General features: G+C 32.7%; 1 protein-coding gene across 2 annotated transcripts in view; it reads left to right on the plus strand.

The window, feature by feature from the left end:
• LOC140669347 (nephrin) overlaps nt 1-21,761 on the plus strand; it is a 233,444-nt gene that overhangs the window by 2,116 nt on the left and 209,567 nt on the right. The window contains exon 1 of one of the 2 annotated variants that reach the window (XM_072899114.1): nt 121-248. The exons of the other annotated variant lie outside the window; for it this stretch is intronic. Coding sequence (XP_072755215.1) covers nt 241-248 — 8 coding nt within the window. The 5' untranslated portion in view covers nt 121-240. Of the gene's footprint in view, nt 1-120; nt 249-21,761 lie in introns of those variants that run through there. 2 annotated transcript variants of the gene reach the window in all.

Raw genomic sequence — 21,761 nt, forward strand, 5'->3', positions numbered from 1 at the left:
ATTGTAACGCGTTCGACTTTGAGGTGACCCGGCGCGAGTCGACGACGCACACGCCAGAGTGGGGGTACGCACCATTACTATGCCTGCCGAAATCGGAATGTATTCATTGTGATCTCGGCAGATGTAGTAATAACACGTAGCCGCATACCCCCCGCTCCGCCGTGTGCGTCGTCGACTCGTCGTGCGTGCGCGATCACCTCAAAGTCGAATAACACACTCTCTCTTTCTCGTTACAATAATATGTATAGGTACGTACGCATTATACTACACAATCAATTTTAACGCGTTAAAATATGTAATAAGCAGTTGCGAAATACGTAAAATATTATATTATATAATGTAACATTGTTTTTCGCAAAGAAAATAATAGCACATGTAATAGATACAATCATAATTGGGAGAAGGGAAAGCAAAATATCCCAGTATTTCGCCAGATACTTTAAGCTCGTATACCGATCGGCCGACAAGTACTGCTTCATCCATATTCAGTGATCGTTGAGGAAACGGACAGAGAGAACGGATGCTATGGTGGGTTCCGGAAATGCACGGAGCAGGCGAACGTTACACGCTCGCGATACGAAACACACTCCTCAAAGCACGTACGATCAATATTCCATTTTGCGACCCTTTTGGAATGCCATTTCTTTATGTCGCGTTTTTTTCGTCTCTCTCTTTTTTTTTATCTGCCTTTCTACTTAAAGTCGAATAGTCTTCCGATTCTTTTGTGTATGTCTCTACCTCAGCGAGATCTTTTCTGATAATATCGCACGACAGCAAAAATTATTTTCTTAATATTTTGTACATTAATTTTCGTAACCATTCTTGCCAGTATGAGTAATGTTTGTCAAACACAATCGATGTCTTCTCACGCCTCTCTCTCGGCGATTACACGTGAAATATCTTCTTTCTAGAAATATCAAAATAATGCTAACAATGTTTCTGAAACTTGTTGTTTAATAGATATTTAATAATATTCAGAAATAGCGATGCAAATTCTCGAGTTAAGATAGCTTAGGAAGAAAACAATTTCACACTCGAGATTGTTGCAATAAGAAAATATAGAGCTGGTCGAGAATTTATGGACTATTATAAGATTTGTCTTTAGACGACAGAAATGGACATTTCAGATATCCTTGAAATGAATGCGATCTTATTTTCCATTCCAGTCTTCTTTCGGCGCAAAATTTCTCCTTCGTTACTCGACATCTTTATAGTGAATACATATTTTGCTTTAATTGCTGCTATTTATTAATTTCCTTTATCATTACCGAAGATTTATCCCCGGATTATTTTTGAAAATGTAATAACAAGAGGAAGACTGTATGGTATAAGATGATCTCGAGTATAATTACATTATAATACGAGCTCGTAGTTGGAAATCTAAAATTAAAACGACCAGGCCGGTGGCAAATATTTGCGTCTAAAGTATCTACTTATTTATAATCGTTATAATTTTCTTCCTGAAAAAATAATTGTTGTACTTGTTGTATTTATTTTCAAATAGCTTTATTTATAAATTGATTTTAAATGCTTGTATAGAATTGAAACAATTTTTTTACAACAAGTTCTTTTTTCCTATTTATAGTATGTACGTAAATGAATTATCTCAATTTTCTAAAATCTTAGTTTCTAATGATAAATATTTTATTAAATTCTCACACTTTGAAAACTTACATTTCTAATTCGTTAGAAAATATCATTAAAAAATTTTTCGATAATATAATACATTTTGTACGAATGCACTGAATGAAGAAAAGGATAATACATGAATAAGGAAAAATCGATGATATGTGAGGGGAGGGGAGGTGTGAAGTAAGAAAGAAAGAAAACTCTGTCGAATATGGACCTAATGGGATATAAATTGCGTCTGCTTTGAAGATGCTCGTGACATCTCAGACGACTTTATTCATTCTTAGGCAATTTAAAGATTACTTCACCTTTTCGCGTTTGTCGTTTTATCACTGAATATAGATGAGAATTCTCGAATATGAAGAACTCGTATCTTAGCCGTCGGCAAAAAGCAAATAAGTTCAGGCGCGAATAACATGCATGATTATATCGATATTCGTGTCGTCTTACGTCAAGTCTCGTTATTTCTTGAATAAGATGTAGAGAGTGAAAGATATCTTTCAGAATATCAAAGATGTCGGATCATCTCGTCAAACGAATGTTCTTTTTGTAGCAAATACACATTAAATTATTTTGATATAATACTTAATTTTTATTTTTTTTTTTTTTTTTTTTTTTTAATAAATATCATTATCTTGAGAAGAAATTTAAAAGACTTGTTTTACACAATTGATTTATGGGAAAAAAATATAGGAAATATATCAAGAAAATATTAAATTTTGATGCCCAAGTTTAATAACACAAAATATAGGTATCTGTATATCATGAAACGTATGTACATGTCCCTCCAATATCAAAAGGGTTGAGTGCGCTGTCATTATGCAACTCAGTTCGCATTATCTACTTCGTGCTGCTTTAATGGGCTCTATTCCGGGCGCATATTAGAAACGGGCGGATTGACCGGATTGAACATGACCGCACGAAAAGTTTGCCTCGAAGATGTGCAATCGCTTTAGTGGCGGAAGCGCTGAAATGGCAATCCCTATGCATCGCCCCGGGGAGGTTTCTAGACCCGTTCTCCAAAACTCCAAAATCGGAGTGGCGGTACCTTGAAAGCGATTGGACAGCGAAACTCCCCAGTGAGCTTCGGCTTGGCGTATAGCCGCGGATTAACCTCGTAATGCATCTCGTGCCTTAACTTTACATACTAACTCGTAATACAACGCGTGTAAACTCACTCCGGTTATCCAGTCAGCGCGCGCTCGCATTGGCGAATTTACATAACACAGGTAAAGCCTTGTGCATGGACCAATGATATATCCCAGCATCAGTTTCGCGAGAATAATATACCGGCTTATACTGCGCGTATCAATGGGGTGCGCTCGTCGCGTGTAAACTCGTTTCAGTCGTCTGATTTCCACGTGTGATGGATAAAATCCATCGCATACAAATTTATACAGGTCGCAAGCATGGTTAACTCGGTCAATGGAAATTCTGACATAAACTTTGCAAAAACAAAATGTCAACTTAACGTTGGTCACTTTAATATAATTAATGTTTGTACACCTCAGGCTCGTGTTCTCTCGTCCATTTCATGAACAATAGGCCTAACGCGTAATTATATTGGTCTGGGAATATTGCAATATGACCTCAAGATAAATAATGTGGTGCAAATGGCGCAGCTGCAAAGGTCTGTTTAGATGGAATAAATTTCACCGTACTCGATTCGGACAAGTTACACTATTTCAAATTAATATCACGAATCAAAAAAAATTCCAAAATTAAATACATATATAGTAAATCAGATTGTTCAATATAATCAAATATCAATTAGTTTACTTAATAACATGAAATATGAAAAGTTAATATATTTAAATTTAGAAATATGCATAGAAAAAAAATTATACGTCTATGCATAAAGAAATGCGTCTGTGCATAGAAATATTACCTTTTTAAAAATTGTACCTTACAATAAAGTACAATTTCTAAAAAAGTAAATTGATATACATATGTATAAAAAGCAATGAGTTCAATTTACGAAAGAAACAGAAGTACAAAAGAAGAATAAATTTATAAGTAAAATTTATTATAATGACTTCAATTTTACATTTCATATAAAGTTGTAATATATATATATATATATATATATATATATATATATATATATATATATATATATATATACACACATAATTAAATAAATAATGTGCTATATATACATAATTTGCAGCTAGCATTCTTACTATAGTAAAATTACGATTTTAATGTGACATCACGTCATATGATCGTAATATAATGTATATGTCGTTTGTATTCATATCTGTATAACTGTGAATTTATATGATAACTAAAGTGTATGTTTTGAAGAGAAAAACATATTTATAAAAAATAGATTTTAGAAACAAACAACAAATTTAGAATAATACCGTAAAATATACATTTGACGTTCTGCAATTTATAAAATATATAGTGCGAAGCTAGTGCATTATTTCGTGGAGATTTAAATAATTAAAAGTTTTAGCTTTATTTTATTAATTATTTTAATAATTTGATAGTTTAAACAAATATTCTATAAATAGTCTTTAAATCCCAAAAAATACCTCTCAGCAAATTGAGATGCCAACCCACGTAGCGTTTTATTTTGTCATGTGAGATTTTTAAAAAATATTTTTTTTATTAGATTTTAAGAGATTTATATAGTTTTACGTTAATTATAGAAATAGTTTTATTTTTAAAAGCAGAAAAAAACATTGATTAAAATAAAATAAACACAGACAAATTCACGTGTACGAGTATCTACGTGAGATGTTTTCGATAGTCCTGATTATTCTAAAACAGTTCTCTTATTGAGCATATTCTTGCATTTTTTAATATTAACAGTATTAAATAATTTGTTTATTAATTTATTTTATCGGAGAAAAATCGAAAAATATCACTACGTATTTATCAAGTTAGGCATTGGTCGATTTTTCTGGTGGTTCTGTTTATTTTAAACGTGCACATGTGCACACATATTTTCTCATGACTATTTCATTTTAATTGATGTTTTTGTACTTGTTAAAAGGTATACATTTTTGTAATTTACGTAGAACCATAAATATTTGAAAATTTAATGAAAAATAATAAGAAAAATTGTGCAAAACAAAATGAGTTGTTGAGTGAATTTTATATCTTAATTTGTTATGAAACACATTTTCTTTGATTTACGGCCAAAAAGAGTTATTTAATATATCAAAAACTATTGTATTATTGAAATAAAGTTAGAAATATTTTTTCTCTCTTTTTATTAATGACAATAATAAAATAAAACTAGAATTTAAATTTACAGAATGATATTTAGATTGCTGCAAAATATATTTTATAATTATTGATAAGAGTAGACTGAAATTGTGATGCTGGAGAAGGAAAGTAATATTTTATTTATAAATTTCTCGCGAGGATTATGCGTTTGGAGAGGATATGCTATTAATTCCACATATACAATGTATAATGTGCCTGATAAACTTTCTATTATTTTTATACTTTCCTAATATTATTATTATTATTTTAATATTTTTTCCAAATATATTTTATATCGGTCGGTTTTATCATTGGATATTATAGCGATCTCTGCAAAACTATTTAAACACTCATTTAAAACTTAGAGCGTTGATAATTATTAATTCATGTATTCTGAGTTAGGCTCAGATGGAACATGGTTATGGAAGCTCGAGAGTGGAACAAACGACCTGAATGGAAATTAAAGCTGCTGTTGTGTTCCTCGAGAATCACCTCATTTGTTAAGCGGTAATAATAATGTCGATCTCGCCAACGATAAGGCCGATAATGAGTGCGCGTCGAGCTCGAGAAAATAAAAAAAACGTTAATTAACAGAGAATAATTAAGTTCTAAAGCAGAATGTGATTAAATGACGCTATTTTTAATAAAGAAAATCTCGAATATCTTTATTAAATATCGTGGAATTATTTTATATATCGAAACTTGCGTGACAGATGTAGAGCTGATATATTTTTGTGAAATAAATCTTTATTATTTTTAAAAAATAATAATAACATAATAACATTAAAAAAACATTTATTTTTTAGAATAACATATAAATGGAAAACTGAACTATATATTTACGAAAAATTGATGAGTGTATTTTAGAAAATAATAAATATATATAAAAATAAAACATTGTTCTAAAATTAAAAAAAAAAAAAAAAAAAACAAAAGGAATAAGAGACGTTTATTGTTCAAATGAATATTTAATACAAATAATGCATCCCGAAGGTATCGTCGCGAAGAAATGATGAAGACGATTTCTGGTGTTTTTCGATGCGTGGAGTTGCCGGTGTAATTATAACGGTATCAGTCCCTATTACGGTAGGAACGGCTGGCGGGCGTCGATACTTTCCGATAGAACGCGGCTAAGGTTAATATCGTCCATGGATGCACTCAGCTCTCGGCCTGGGTAACACTGATAGCGAGCGGAAGCGGAAAATCGATTCGTTCGCGGCCAATGTAACCCGTCGCCGTTTAAGAGATGCACAGGATGGAAAGTAGCACGGCGGATCACTCTCTTCGTGAGCGCATCGATGCCTTAATGCAATTTGCAAGTCGATGCAAAAAAATGCACTCGCAACGAGCCGTGTCTCTTTGCCAAGATCTTGGAAAATAAGCCTGTTGCAAGCAGTGATAATCGTAGAATAAATCGAGGTATAACTTGTTCAATAGAGCTATTTCTTATATTTGATAAATGTGTCGCTGCAATATTGCTTGGCTTATTTATAGCAATCGAGTTCCTTTGAATTTAAAATCGAAGTAAACGGATTAAAAGCTTTGCTAGAATTTTTTTGACATTTACAAGACTTGCAATCATACTCGTATTTATTGACAATAAGACTCTAATCTTCAACCGCAACACGTTGGAATTCTAACGTTCTGACTTTGTCCTGTAATGTAATATCGCGGTTCATTCTATCTGGAATGAGCTGCAATGCGAGCATCTTGCGTTTCAGTCGCATAATAAACCGCAATTTCCAAGACGATTAATTTATTAGAGCAAAGAAATATTCTTTCATTTCGCTTTTGTTAACATAAACGTTATTACTTAAAACCCACGTCTTTTCTTAATATACGAGAGTTTTATTTTACATTCTTAAGATATCTTTAACATAAAATGTCCAATTTTAAATATCTGTTGTGATGTACGGATGATATATAATAATGTATATTAATTACAATATTTGTGCTTTTGCGTTCTGCGATAAAAATGCAAAATGAATTTGTATTGTTAGATATTTCGCGATTTAATAACATGTGCAAATGTATATTAATGCGAAGAACACTTTCTCTTTAAACGTTGCAACGAAATACATACTTTCGACAGTTACATTAGTTGAACAATCGCTCGCGATGGTCAATGTCAAACTGTTTTGGTTACAACACGAGTAGCTCGTTGAGGCCGAACTGTATCCCAGGATCGAACCGGTGGTACGCCACAGCACTTCCTCCTCGAGGTTCGTGGTCCCACTAGGAATTTCAGGTCCCTCCGCGCCACTCTGTAGAGACTCTCGGAGCGCCTCAGAATGACCGTAGAACGCTGGTCGAGAAACCGGCTATATATTTTAGAGACTCAACTTTGCAGCCCAAATTGCGGCGACGTCAGTTTAAACGCGAATTTCCTACCAACTTTATGACTCCACATGCCATTCGTGTGATAATTAATTTATAATATAAAACAATATTTACAATTAAAAAGAAAGATGTACAAAATTATTGGAATTATGTTTGTGCTGTGAAATAAAAGAAGGGTTTTATAGAACTATTTAATATCTTATATAGGAAGGAATTAAGAAAAAAGGCGTAATGCAGTTTTCTTTCTATTTATTTTTTTTTTTTTTTCTTTTTTTTTTTGTTACACATTTCTTACGCTGTTTTAACAATATTTTATACGAAAACGCTCCATTCTGTTCGTCGTGTATTTTTGTGTGATGAAGTTCATGCTTGCGTAAAACCGCTCGCGATTTACTTTATGTGCCAATATCGCGAATAATGGCGGCGTTAATTCGCTGTAAAGTAAACGCACGCGCCAATATTCGTAAATGAAAAAAAAAAAAAAAAAAAAAGATAAAAGCCCGATTCGGGCTGTGAGTTAAAGCGGCAATGAAATCCGGAGGAGAGGACCTAAATATATTCCGCACACCGGCAAATATTCGCGGTTCGACGAAACTCTATCCGTCTGAATAACGCCCGACTCGATTCGAATGAACTTTTCGTGCGGAAGAAACTCGCTGGTCGGAAGAACCGCCGTGCACCAGGAAGTAACTTCGCCCCCCCCCTCTCTCTTTCTGTCTTACGAAGAGAACCGTCGAGGTAAAACTACTTGCCGAGCGGAAGCAACTTGAGTCGATCACCGTGCTTGAGAAATTCGCTCTTGTACGTACGACTGTGATAATGTTTCGAGATTTCCGTCCACAAAGACTGCTACGAATCTTGAAGCAGAGTGTGATACGGCGATGCGTTCCGTTTACAATTCTGCTCTTTCAAATTCCAAATCTACATTTTGTCGAGATATTGTTTCTCATAAAGCGATTAAATTTTCGAGGTATACATTCCGTGTTAAAATTCTAAAGTTGAGTTGATTATCATTATGATACACAGCAAAGATATTAATCATTTTATTATATGCTGATATTGTCAATAATTTTACATATTTTTAAATTGGCGATATGGAAATTAAGAATAAAAAAGGGACATATATATTAGGGATTAAGAGCGACGATTAACAGAATAGAATTCTTATACACGGAAGGGGTGGAGTTGAGAACAGTCTGGTGCACGCGCGCTTGCGGGATTTAACAGATTGCTACAATGTTGCAGGTTGGTCGATAACAACAACAGAATTTGCAACATAGTAATATGCGAGTTCGCATCCGCTGCACATTTCCGCTGTAGGAAATTCATTATAGGAAATTTATTATAGGAAATTTATTGTGAATTTATCCAGACAAAGAACTTTCTATTACCCATATTACTAATATATATATATGTTGTATATGATTTATATAACTTAATTTACAACATGATTCGTAAACAACAGAAAAAGATTATCTATAAAAGTATTGTTAATTTTTACAAAAATATGCAATCAATAGATTTCTAACAGAAATTACAATTTTTTTTATTGTATTATAGATAGATAGTAAATTAAATAAAGCATCGATTTCTCAAGATTATAGTAAGTATTATGAAAAAGTAAAGTCCGTTCGCGTCTCTGTTTATGATCATCATGTAAACGTTGTTTCTCGTCAAACTTTACGATAGATGACAAGGGGTGATCGATCGCAAAAAAGCAGCAGACCGACATCGATAGGGCCGGACACGTTTGTCACTCGAAGCCGCGATCGATTGGCCACGACGGTATCCACGACGACGGGATGTTTGCGAGGGTTCGTCAAAAGCGAGGCAATAAAAAAATGCGAGAAGGCGAGAAAAAACAAGAATGGAGACGCGTCTGTCGAATGGCGAAAGAAAATTCGAAAAAACAACACGAAAGCATCGCGAAGAGAGCAAAAATCGTTAAAAATCGAAGGACGAGGCAGCGAGCCGATGAAAATGAAAAAAAGGTATCGGTCTGCAACGGTAATCGAGCAAACGCGTACATACGTGACGGTTTCGAGGTTTATCGCTGAGGAAGAGAGGGTGTGATGAAAACACGAGCCAAACGATTAATCTTCTTTGTCATTTAAATCGAACCCGATGCGTGTGTCACGCGGCCGTAGTCGCGTTGTCAATCATTATTGGAACGATTATCGATTTAGTGTGATTCCCTTCTTCTTTGCTATCCAGAAGCGAGGATTGGTGAGGAAAAAGTGCGTCGATGAAATTTGAATAGCGACGGTAACGGAATATTTATGTAATATGAAGGAGTGATAGGCAACTTTAGGGCGGTCGGAGCATGTTACAAGTATAAAATTGAATTCTCTTTTATTAGAGAAATTCTCTTTTCGATCGAAAATTCTTTCTTTTGTTTTCGCTCCTTATATTTTGTATTTTAGTGTTTCATTGCTCATAACTTTTTCTAGATTTTTTAGAGAAGCACACTGTTTGAAATACAATTAAAGATAACGTCTAATAAAAATATAACATTTTTATAGTACATTATTGGAAATGTGTAAAGAAGATTATAAGTAAAAATATTTGATAAAATGTCTTAAATACAAGCTTTTTGGATTTTTTTTTTTTTTTTTTTTTTTTTTTTTTTGTGAAAAAAATCTTGGATGCTAAAATTGATCTTTGAAATTCCTCGTCTGAGATTGCAAGTTTTAATCTGTTTAATAAAGCAGTCGCCCAAACATTTAACAAAGCGCATTTTTTGACATAACAGCTTAATACAATACAATGAAGTTTTAATATTTATCCGGGCCGGAAAACTTTGATTTTTCGATGAAAAAAAATCAACATAGCCGACATGGCGACGCCGAAATATTGGCGGGAGTATACAACGACTCTATTTAAGAATCAAGATCCGGCAAAGTTGCAACGGTTAGACGTTATGCCGGAAATCTAGGGAGTTATGTAAACCCAATTCCGGAGCGGCAATCGAATGCGCGGCGGAACCATTCGACTTTTCAACTTTCCGGCTACGGGACTTACGAATTGTTGCAGAGCTTCGAAGTTTCGTATCGCGGAATCAATGGGCGATTACAATAGGCCGCCGTCGCCTGACGTTGCTACATGGAAACTTTGCTCACGTTACTTGCACTACCGAACACTTCCGGTGCTCTCGAGGACAAAATCTCGAAATTCTGACGCGACGATCTGTCTGAATCTAACTGACAAAATCCCTTCTGCAAATCTTAACTTTCATGGCGTTTCTTTCTTGCGGAAGCAACAAACGAGGCTAAAAGAGTCGCTAAATTTTGAACAATACGTTAAAAGTTTTGATTGTATTGTGTCTGATTGTATATACGTCAAATACGAAAATTCTGTGCAATTCGCAAAAAGGAATTTACAAATTATTTCTTATAAATAAGAATACGAGAGAAACTTTTTAAAATCTTTAAGTAAGTTAATTTTTACCACGGTTACCAATTTACTTTGAGAAATAGTTTATCGACTCTTTCACTTTTTTCTAAATAATATAAAAAAGTCGAATTATATAATATTTAGTAGTATTTAATTATGTTTGATGTACATTAATTACTCGTAAAATGTTTTTTATACATAAAACAAAAAACATGTACCTACGATTATTGAATCTATGTATTAATAAATTTGCATAGCCGATCGATTTAGCAAAACGGCAGAAATTGACGAGATCGGACATCGGTAATCAGCGTTAATGAGACACAAAAGCTGTTTTTGTCGTAAAGTATGGTCGATTAAGCTCTTAAAATTTTGTAGGGCCTGCGTGTCGGAAACTACGTTCCTATCTCGACGTTCATGTAGTAGGGTCTGCGATTTATGACTCGCAGTCTCCTGCCAACCCTATTTTTTCATCTTTTCTTTCTTATATTCTTCCGGAGCCTTCACCGACCTTTTCTTTTTGCTGGTTGATGATGTAAATAGTATAATCTTTTCTTACTTATTCGCTAATTTAAGACAAAATTACAAGATTTATTTTCAATTGTTTTGTTATAAACGTTAAACTATTTAATAATGAGACTAATGCATTTTTTCTTGACTGGAAATTCTTTGGTAAATTGTAGCTGAGTTTTCTTTACTTATATTTTACTTGTATGTGCCGGCCTTTTTAGTTTAAAAAATTTTTAAGATTAAATGCGATTTATACATAAAGAGATTAACTAATAAATTATTCAAGACAAACAAATCAAATTTTATGATAATTTTATGAAAAAAAACATATTAGAATATAAAATATATAAAATATATTAAATATAAAAACAAATTTTTAATTTAAAAAAATTAAAAATTGAATTGAAATAAAATAAAAATTGAAATATGCTTCAATGTTAATACGAAACAGATTTATGTGTGTATTTATTTCAGCAAAAATCACGACTAATAATAACATATAAAAATATGAAAGTTGTGTTTTTACTTGTGTGTTTTATTTTATACTTGGTAATGAAACGGTTAAATATTTTACTAATTGTAAATAGGGAAAGAAGCGAAAAACTTATGTTTAACATTTTTTGCATGTCTAAATTTTTTTTAAATACTTGGCATGACCTAAAAATGAAAAGCTTTTAAACTTTAATTACTAAAAATAGGCCGTTGAGAGAACGTGTCTGAATAACATTATTTAGAAGCGTGGTATGCGAGAAATGTTGCATTTTATATCTTGTATTTTCCTGCACATATTCTTTCTTAGCATCATGTTTCTCATAAAATTAATAGCATTAATGTAAAATATAAATAATAAAATTGAAACACATTAAAATAGAGCATGACAAGAATATTTTTATTATTAAAGATATACGAGATAATAAAACAATTTCATCTTCAATAACATCTTTAGTATTTAATAACACCTTTAGTATTTATCAGTGACTTGTTTCTTTGTCAAATTATTTGACGTAAGTTTTATAAAAATATAGCAGTAACGTATTAACATGTACATATCGAGTTTGCTTTTCAAGAGAGAATCACCGCACCGATTAATAATGCTTGCATAAATTGATCGAGCGAAAAACCGTTTTAAAAATAAAGAAATTGCCGGGAAATTGTATGTATTAGTTACGGATCGAGGAGTGGCCAAAGATTGAAATTTAATTTGATTCCGCGCAACGAAGCGGCCATGCCACGATACGATTTCACAGAGAATCATTAAACAATCGCATATCATCAACGATTAATATTGCACAACAGACAACGTATTAATTCTAGTTTAAATAAGCGCCGTTTCAGTTAGAATTCATTCCGCATAACAGCAAACTGCATTTTCCTCCCCATACCGTCTTGCGCGTGTTCATATCAGTTCGCGGATGCAGCTGCAATAGAAGTAGCAGCAGCTTGCCGCCGCCACCGGAGATAGAGCTCGACAAAACTAATTTCTCTCGGAAGAGAGTCGACTCCTTTTGTGCAGTTTAAAGTATACTACTTCTCTTTTTCGAGTGAAATTAAAATCCCCGCATATCTTGCAAGAGCGCGAGAGCGGCATATAGATTCACCTATTTCCAGCGCCGCGCATAAACCAGGATCAAAGAATGCATACACACCTTAGGCATGCATCTGCCGTGGTGTAATTCCAGTCCTGGCGACCCATAAAAATAAGGCTGAGAGGAAACGAACGAAAAAAGAGCGAACGAGAGAAGAAAATGTAATCTTAGTATTATAGTATTATAGAACATATCGCACATTCTGAATGGAAAATCACGGCTACAAATGTAAAATTGTTGTTTTCAAATTTTTTTTTTTAGGTTGAAGTTCTTGATATATACAAAATTTATAGATTTTACGTCTAAAGTAAAATAAATAACTCGGTGAGATTTTATATTAAGAGAATCTTTTTTATTTTTTACCTATAGAATTTGAAGGAGAAAGAGAGAGAAAATAGAAAAATAAATTATGTACCTATATATATATATATATATATATATATATATATATATGTCGTAATTTATTATTATTAATTTTAGCAGCATAAATGTAATAAAATTCGTGCCCTGAATTAATTTTAATTAACATAATAAACACAAAAATGTAAGCATAAATTTAAAAACTATAATACCGTGAGTGGAGATAAAACTATTTTTTAAAAATTAGAGATAACTTGTGGATAAAACTAGAGAATATTTTACTTTATCTCTCAATCTCTTTTATTCAACGCGCTGTTCATTCTTCAGCGGTCGTCGCTCGCGCGATTTTTATTAAGATCCGCGATTATTTTTCGGTAAGCGGGAAATTTTCAATTTTTCCACATACTTAAATCACTCTATATTTTAAAAGTCACAGACAAAGATTAGACTGTGTGTGGAGAGAGAGAGAGAGAGAGAGAGAGAGAGAGAGAGAGAGAGAGAGAGAGAGAGAGAGAGAGTGAGTGGGAGGGGGTGGGGGGGGGGGAGAGAGAGAAGTGAGGCGGTTGCGTCGGTCGCACGCAAGCCGGATACAGCACGGAGCCTGTTTTATAATGGCGTACGCCTTAAAGCCGATTTGTTGCATGCTCGTGGAGGTAGTCGCGCGAGATACGGCACGATTAAGGGTAAAAGTTTCCGTCGGGTTTTCGCCAGCGCGCGCTCGCGGGAAGAATCTCGCGTGACCCAGATGAGAGTCGCGGTGCACCCTCGAAAGTGAATATCCAGGAATTACTGACGGCTAAAGAAGGTAGACGCGCTCTCTCTCTTTCTCGACTTTATCTGCCGGTTTATTTATGAAGTATAAACTCGTATTTCGTACTACGTATGTCCCGGCGAGGGTTCGCTCTTGTATTCGGGAGGTAATTTTCACAGAGATGTTCCTGAAATTGTTGCGAGCTCGCGCGAAGGATGTGAGTTGTTGCCCTAAAATGATATCTCTTGATTTGACACGTGGCGTATTGTTTGAATGTTCGGATGTTTGGATGTAACTGTGTCGATAGAGCGATTTGTTGTCAATTGATGATTGACCTAAAGTTTTAATTAAAATATCGTTTTAATGTGTTTGTGTGATTTTCAAAGTTAAAAATACGAGAAATTGCATTACATATGTCTTTGTTTTCATTATTTATGATAAGCATATATTGTATATTATATAATATATAGAATATATACATATACATAGTTTTTCTCATAAATTTCATGTATTTAGCAACGAAATCTGATTTCATAAACTGAAATTTCAATGATGCAAAAATGTTATTTTATATTCTCGCATATACGAGAGGTTTAACACATAATACATAAAATATCGACGAGCTTCTCGTTACATTGCAAACGATCAATGTAAATTGTGATCGCAATTACGCCGAGGAGATTTGCTTTTTGCTCGGGAAAACATGGGAAAACCACCAATCAGCGAGCTGTTTTGTTTTGCTCGTAATCAGTCGAATAAACAGATCCTGTTACTGCATTATTGTCAGCGGAATTTACATAGAAAAGGGGTAACGACACGCACGCCGGCGCTTCGCATTAGCGGTGATTAATCAATTATGGATATTTAAAACCGGAATCATCAAAATGCTAATTTCCACGAGTTCGCGCACTATACCACGAATTCATTTGCTTAAATCAGCTACGCGGAAGTTCGACGTTGATATTTACGACGTGTAATTAGGCATCGAGTTTATCTATAATAAATACATTAGATATATTCTCTGTCGCCGTTATTTTCTCTTTTATTAAAAAGATTTACTTTTAATTTGATTGCATTATATATAACGTAATTATAACATCATTAAGGACTGTAAATTTACAATTTTTATTTTTTTACATAGGTTTTGTATATTTCTTTACATAAGTTTTATATTCAGAAAGAATTTGTAACTATATATAATAAATATTCAATTACTGAATACGCGCAATTTTTTATTTGATAAATTAAAACAATGTATTAAATGTATAATATTAAATTAATGTAAGAAAGTCAAATCCGTTTTTTAATAATTACATTATGAATAATATAATATAATATAATATTATTCCATAAAAGAATCAGCAAATATATTCATAATATGAAAAATTACAGAGAGAATTACAATTTTGAACTATTCCAAATATAATATGTACGCAATGGTAAAATGCATATGTTATATGAAGCCTTTTTCATGAACTTGCTCTTTTATTAAATTAGTAAAATATTGTACTGTCTGTTTCATTATTAATAAAATATCAAGTTATTAATTAAATATGAAATATTCAATTATTTATATTCTATTTTTCAAAAAAACAAATTATAATTATCCTGTTAATTTTATATTTCTAAAATAATTAAAACTTCCTTACATTTTAAATAATTTTAAAATAATTATTAATATTTTTTATTAAATCGAGAAAATTAATGAAGAGTTCATTTACAGGGTATATAATGTATAAATTTATTAGCCACTTTTGATATTGCATATTGAACGTTTGCAAATTTTTATGACTGTTTTTTAGTATTTCCTTTCTTTCGTTAATTATTATATAAATATGAATTTACAGAACGGATATAACTGATTGATTTGAATGTTTTGAGTGAAAAAAAAAGGTTGTATCATTTTTCTTCTTATCAATTAAGATGAAAGTTAAGTAGGTCGGCTGCAATTCCCAAAGTTTCCAAGTTGGTGGATGCCTTCTCCCTTCTCTTCTATTCAGCCCTTCTTCGATCTGGTCCGGGTAGATACGAATCAGCAGGGAACAGTATCCAAGGGATCGTTCCTTATTTCTACGAGGAAAGAGGGATGAAACCCTGTTGCCCGGTTGCCGAGGGCTGACCCGAGGCTCATTTGGCTCCTTCTGATTAAACTCGAGTCAGCACAATGTTTACGTTACCCGGCGTTCTTCCCTCCCCTTCCACTTCCGGCATTCTCCATTATTCGCGAGATTACTCATTTTCCGAGCAATTTAACTCCTCAAAACTCACGCAAACGTGCGCGCGCGCGCGCGCTTATCTCGCAAAATTCCGTTTTCGCGACATTCGCCGTAATGCTCGATTTAATATACAACGTAATGCTTTTGATAGCGCGCGAGCTCGAAGACAGTGCGAGCTCGTGCGAATTTGTCTGCATGATTTCGAGGCGAACGCCACGACGACAAACGATGCTTATGAGACGACTGTCCCCCGCTTTACCGCTTCCTCGCTTGGAGACTTTCTCTTTGTTCACCCCAACCCCCTCTGCCCCCGGGATTACTTATTCCGCAAGGAATTCAATCTCCCAATGCGCAGAGTTGTCTTGCGCACGTTACGTGCCGCGCTAGTCGCATTTCCTCGCGAAATCAGGCGAAAAGCATTTCCCCGAGCAAGGAAATCGCAATTTTCGTCAGCGATGTTGGAATAGAGAATTGTCATTTTTTTCTTATCCGAGAAAGATATATTTCAGCAAAAGGCAACAGGTAGAAGATTTTCTGATAATATGATAAATTTTAATTTGTTTAGTATCGTAAGTCTGTAAGTGCAAACATATTTTTTTGTTATAATAATGAATTGAGAATTTTGTTGAATAATAAATGGACAACAATCTTGTGTTCGGAAAATTATTTTTATTGATGTTGCTTTTGCATACTAACAATAAGATTGTTAATGTTGTAAAAAACTATATATATATATATTATTTATGAGAACAAAGAATAATATGATAGGTATATATAAACGAAAATAATTATAAATTGTAATTTTTCTTTTTCTCTTTTCTCTTATATATTTTCTTCAAGTAAATTAAGTACTGTTTTTATAAAAGTAACTTTTAGTATGATTCTCATTTTGAATATTGCAGTTTCTTCTTTCACATAAAGATTAATAACTCAGGAGCCAAGAAATCGTGATTCAACGGAGTCATTCATGATGGAGTTGATTTAATAAGCAGAGCAGGTATAAGGACCGAATTTACAGATAAAACTTCGCCAATGTAGTTTCTGAATTCTGTGTAATCTCGTTGATTAAAAGGGGAAACCGTGTTTTCCATTAAGTGTAAATGTTTGCTGCTACTGTCCATAATTGGGTTACGATTGGAATAACTGTGTTGCACATAATATCTATCCATAATATAATTAGGATATATACATGATAAGTTAATGCAATTTATACATACTTTTCTTCTAATTCTTCATAAATTTTTAATATAATTAGTAAAATGCAATATAAAACAAATGCAAATTACGATACGTAATTTCCTATGTAAAAGAATAAAAATACAATAATTGCAATATTTTCTCTTTTATTTTGAAACAACAGATTACGTTTAATTCTTTATGTAGCACGCGATAGTAATATTTATATAATAAACACTACCGTACACACGTTACATTTATATACTAAACATTATTGTACGTTGTATATACAAAAGTGCAATTTTAGTATCATTTATAAAAATATCGGGTTTTTTAGTTTTCTTTTATTTTTCGAAGTCAGGAAATTGCAGCGTATTTTTTGTATTTTTTTCTCGTTTATAATAATTTGCATTTAAAATTTTGTTTTCGAAGAATTTCGATGAATCAATAAGCGATCCGTGAGATTTCCAGTCGAAAGAGAACTATTCACGAATATGACAGATGAGATGTCAGAATTTAGCGAAAAGTGAGCACAAAAATGACATAATTGGAGATCGCGATAGTCGAGAAGGTCGAGGAACTGTCGTCAATTTCTGTTACGTTGCCATTATTTTTCTTATGGGAGAGGAATGCAATTAAATTGAACATTATTTAATTCACGAATAACATTATATTTCTGATATTGAAAATTTAATGACAGGAGAAAGGAAAACACGAAGAATATTTTTAATTCAGAAATATTTCAATTTCTCAATTTTAAATAAAGCATTAAATCAATATCTGAATATGAGATTTTTTTGTTTCTTTTTTATTATGATAGATTTGATTCTGCGCACACATAATAGTTAAGATAAAATATCGAGATTAATCATAACAGTTTATCTTTTTTACGTCAATGAAGTCGTCGAAAAGTGAAACGACATGAAATGCTTACGCGAGAATGAGTTTCGAATTATTAGTCATCGGTAAAATTTATTCAACCGAGAAAAATTTATTAATACGCAGGATATATATTTTAATTTTATCCTTGCGCTTTCTCAGGCGGAATTTTATTCCGTTTCTTATCGATGTGCAGGCAGTTATTGGAAAGAATCCGGTGATTTATTATGCTATTCTCTCTCTCTTCTTTCTTCTCGTACTCGAATGTTCTAAGGGCCGAGTTCGAAGGAGAATACGCAGGCGAATTCTTCCTTAGTAAAAGGGCTGTTTATCGAGAATGTTTTTACAGGCATCATCGGATTTACCCTTCTCGTATAAATTAAGTCTTTCTAAAGTGGAACTTTCTTTAATGGCTTAAACCATTATCATGAAAAAAAAAACTTATTTTACGTTTTCAATTATTTTTCATGAATAGCTTAATTAAAAAATTTGTAGATTTTTATTATCTTATTGTTAGAAAATCATTTACAAATAGATTATGATTAGAAATGTTTTTTTTTAATTACTTAATATTTGTATCTTTTATGTTAAATTGCAACAAAAGTAACAGATTAACAATTTAAAAGATAATTAAAAATTTGAAAAATTGGGGAAATATAAAATAAGTAAATTCTTTTAAATTCTAAACCGATCGACTTTTGCGATTTTTACGAAACACAATAACGTATAAACAATAGAAAATCTTGAATCCAATATCAACGTGAGAAGATTAATTCGAAAATATTTTTCCGTTAACTGCCGTGACACGTGTTGGATCGACAACTTCATTATCGAGGAAACCATGTCGGAAGTCGTATGCTTCGATTTCACTGCCACGCGACTTCCGCATTACGTTAAGAATTGCATTTGCTGCTTGGTTCGTCTGCACCGATTCCCCAGCGGAAATCGGGTCAGATAAAATACGGAAACCGTCGAAAATTTCATAACATTTCACCCGCAACTGTATTCCACAAAAATGTGCTTTGCTCTTTTTCTCGGTTTCCTTCACGAGACTATTTTGAAATGTTCCTGTAACTCGTGACATATATACTTAGAAAATTCTGATATATTTGATTATTGAATATATTATGTGAACAGGTAATTATGTTCCCTTTTTTTATTTCAATATTAGAATCGAACAATTAAACGTAAAAAAGCATATTAAAAAATTTGAATTATTCTTATTTTCTTATTCTTTCTTATTCTTAATCGTCACTTTTCGATCTAATTTAAATATTCAATCGTATCGTAATTTAAATATTCAATCGTATTCTCAACCAAAATAATCTTAAAGTGTATGTTTGTGTGTGTTATTTAATAAAGAAAAATAAAGAAAAATATTTTCCAATCTTCTATCAAATTCGTTGTAACGTTATGAGCTGAGGAGCACGTTTGGACATCGATAAATTTGATTCATGAATACAATTTGAAAATTGATTTGCCCGAATAATGCGATCCGTCTAGAATAAAACGGAAATCATACGAATGGCGGTGGGATGCAAAAGGGGAACCAAGAGCTGCGAAAACAGTAAAGCGACCTTCGGATTCGATGGTCTGAGAACACCCTCGTGACAATGAGAAATGTCTTCGGCTACTGCGCGTGTAACGTACGGAAAGACATGTACTATTCACGAGCTCGTATTTTACTGTATATAAAGATATCTATGGGGAATTATACAATCTGACGAAAATTTATCTCTTTACATATAATTAATGACATAATTTCTTTATCGATGAAAAATCAATTTTTAGTTATATAACAAAATGCTACATACGTTATTTCAATAAAAATATTAAAATTAGATGGCATTTAATTAATTTTTTATTTTGTCTGAAAGAGAGGATCAGTTTAATTTTAATGCGTATAAAATGAACTTGATACATGAAGAACAAACTTGCTTATTGTCTGCAATTGAAAATAACGGTAGAGAAAAAATAATTTATATAAATAACATATTTTATTGAAAAGAGTGTAAAGATTTTTGAATTCGTTCAAATTTCGTATTGAGAGGATTTGAAATATCAAAAGATAAAATCACATACATTATTTCATATATATATTATATTTCATATATATTTTAGATCTATTATTTCAACGAATATATTAATTTTATATTTCTATTATTTGTACAACTAATATTAGAAAGGATGTAGAAACTGATAGCTGCTTATTTTTATCCTCTGAGTGTGTTTAATTACGTACAAATTACATTATTGAACTTTATATATAATAATTTTCATAAATGAAAAATTTTTTTATAAATATTCCCATTATTTCGCAAATCGTTTTAATCTCGTATTTCGTATATTCCGTTTTATCATTTAATCGTCGTTAACTTATATGCGACGGCAACATGCAGGAATAACGCTCGCTCGGCCGGAAACGCGCACAGGCGAATTATCGGTACAAATAAGCGGACGTAAATACCGTGACGGCTTAAATCGCGCTTGGCCGCGCATGAATTCGCGTTTTACGCAGTCGGAGCGCGCCGTGGAATGCACCAGAATCGCCGTATTATGATAATCTATCGTCCATTTGGTTCTTCGATACGCGCCTTCAGATCTATCTGTCTCAATTTATAGCGGGGTTATCGTTGTGTGTGTGAGAGAGAGAGAGAGAGAGAGAGAGAGAGAGAGAGAGAGAGATAGAATGAAAGAAAGAGCATGAATCGCAGAATGAGAATTCCGCTGCGATTATTATACCACGCGCTTGCTTCAGGTAAATGTTGATGGATAAATTTAATTTCAATTTTGTTTACTGCACTGCAATATATTTATTCAATAGTATTGGAGTTTTTGTTTAAAAATTTTTTGTTAGACATAAATCGATGAGGATTAAAAAGGTACTGTTAAAAGAGCATTTATCATTGCACCTCGTGATTGCATCAATTGCAGACAATGAAACGAGCACGGATTAAAAAGTTGAACTTTTACGCAGTTATTTGTTAATAATATTATTTTTCAGTGATTTTTCGAGATGGAAGAAAATGACCGAAGCTCAGGAAAAACAATAGGGTAAAATTGAGTTGAATTTGCAGTCTGTGTATCGTATACATTAATTCAATCTTTATATAGATCGACGGCCCGTTCATCGATATACACCGGAATTTTCGTCGAATGCACTGGAATCACTGTATTATGATAATCGATTGGCCATTCGCTTTCGCGATACGCGTCTTTACGTTCTTTCCGGGCCATACAAGCGTATTATGATCGAACGTCGTCGTAATGTTCGCAAAAATTTCTATAGATCGTAACGCATGGGGAACATGCATTCGACTTATTCACTTCTTTCTCGTGATAACGTAAAATGCATGATGTGTGCCATACGTCGAGTTAATGTTGTCGAATAATATAGAAGAATTAAAAAATCGTTTTTATCATATATCTTTGTATATTTAATAATTCTTGAGATTATATTATTGCAAGAATTTTACTAAAATATGCCGAAATGTAAAAAGAGATAAAAATAGATACATAGAAGATGATATAATGTTTTCGGAACTAAACCGAATATAAGATACGGTCACATCCATTTTTCAGTATTTAACACATTAATAACAGCGCTATAAAAAGTGTAATATAATACGAGAGAAATGTATTAAATAATATTAAGATTTTCGGCCTGATTTTCTGCGAACTTTATTTTTGTCGTGATAACTT

This window comes from Anoplolepis gracilipes, chromosome 9, assembly GCF_047496725.1.
Source record: "Anoplolepis gracilipes chromosome 9, ASM4749672v1, whole genome shotgun sequence".
In the NCBI taxonomy this organism is placed as follows: domain Eukaryota; kingdom Metazoa; phylum Arthropoda; class Insecta; order Hymenoptera; family Formicidae; genus Anoplolepis; species Anoplolepis gracilipes.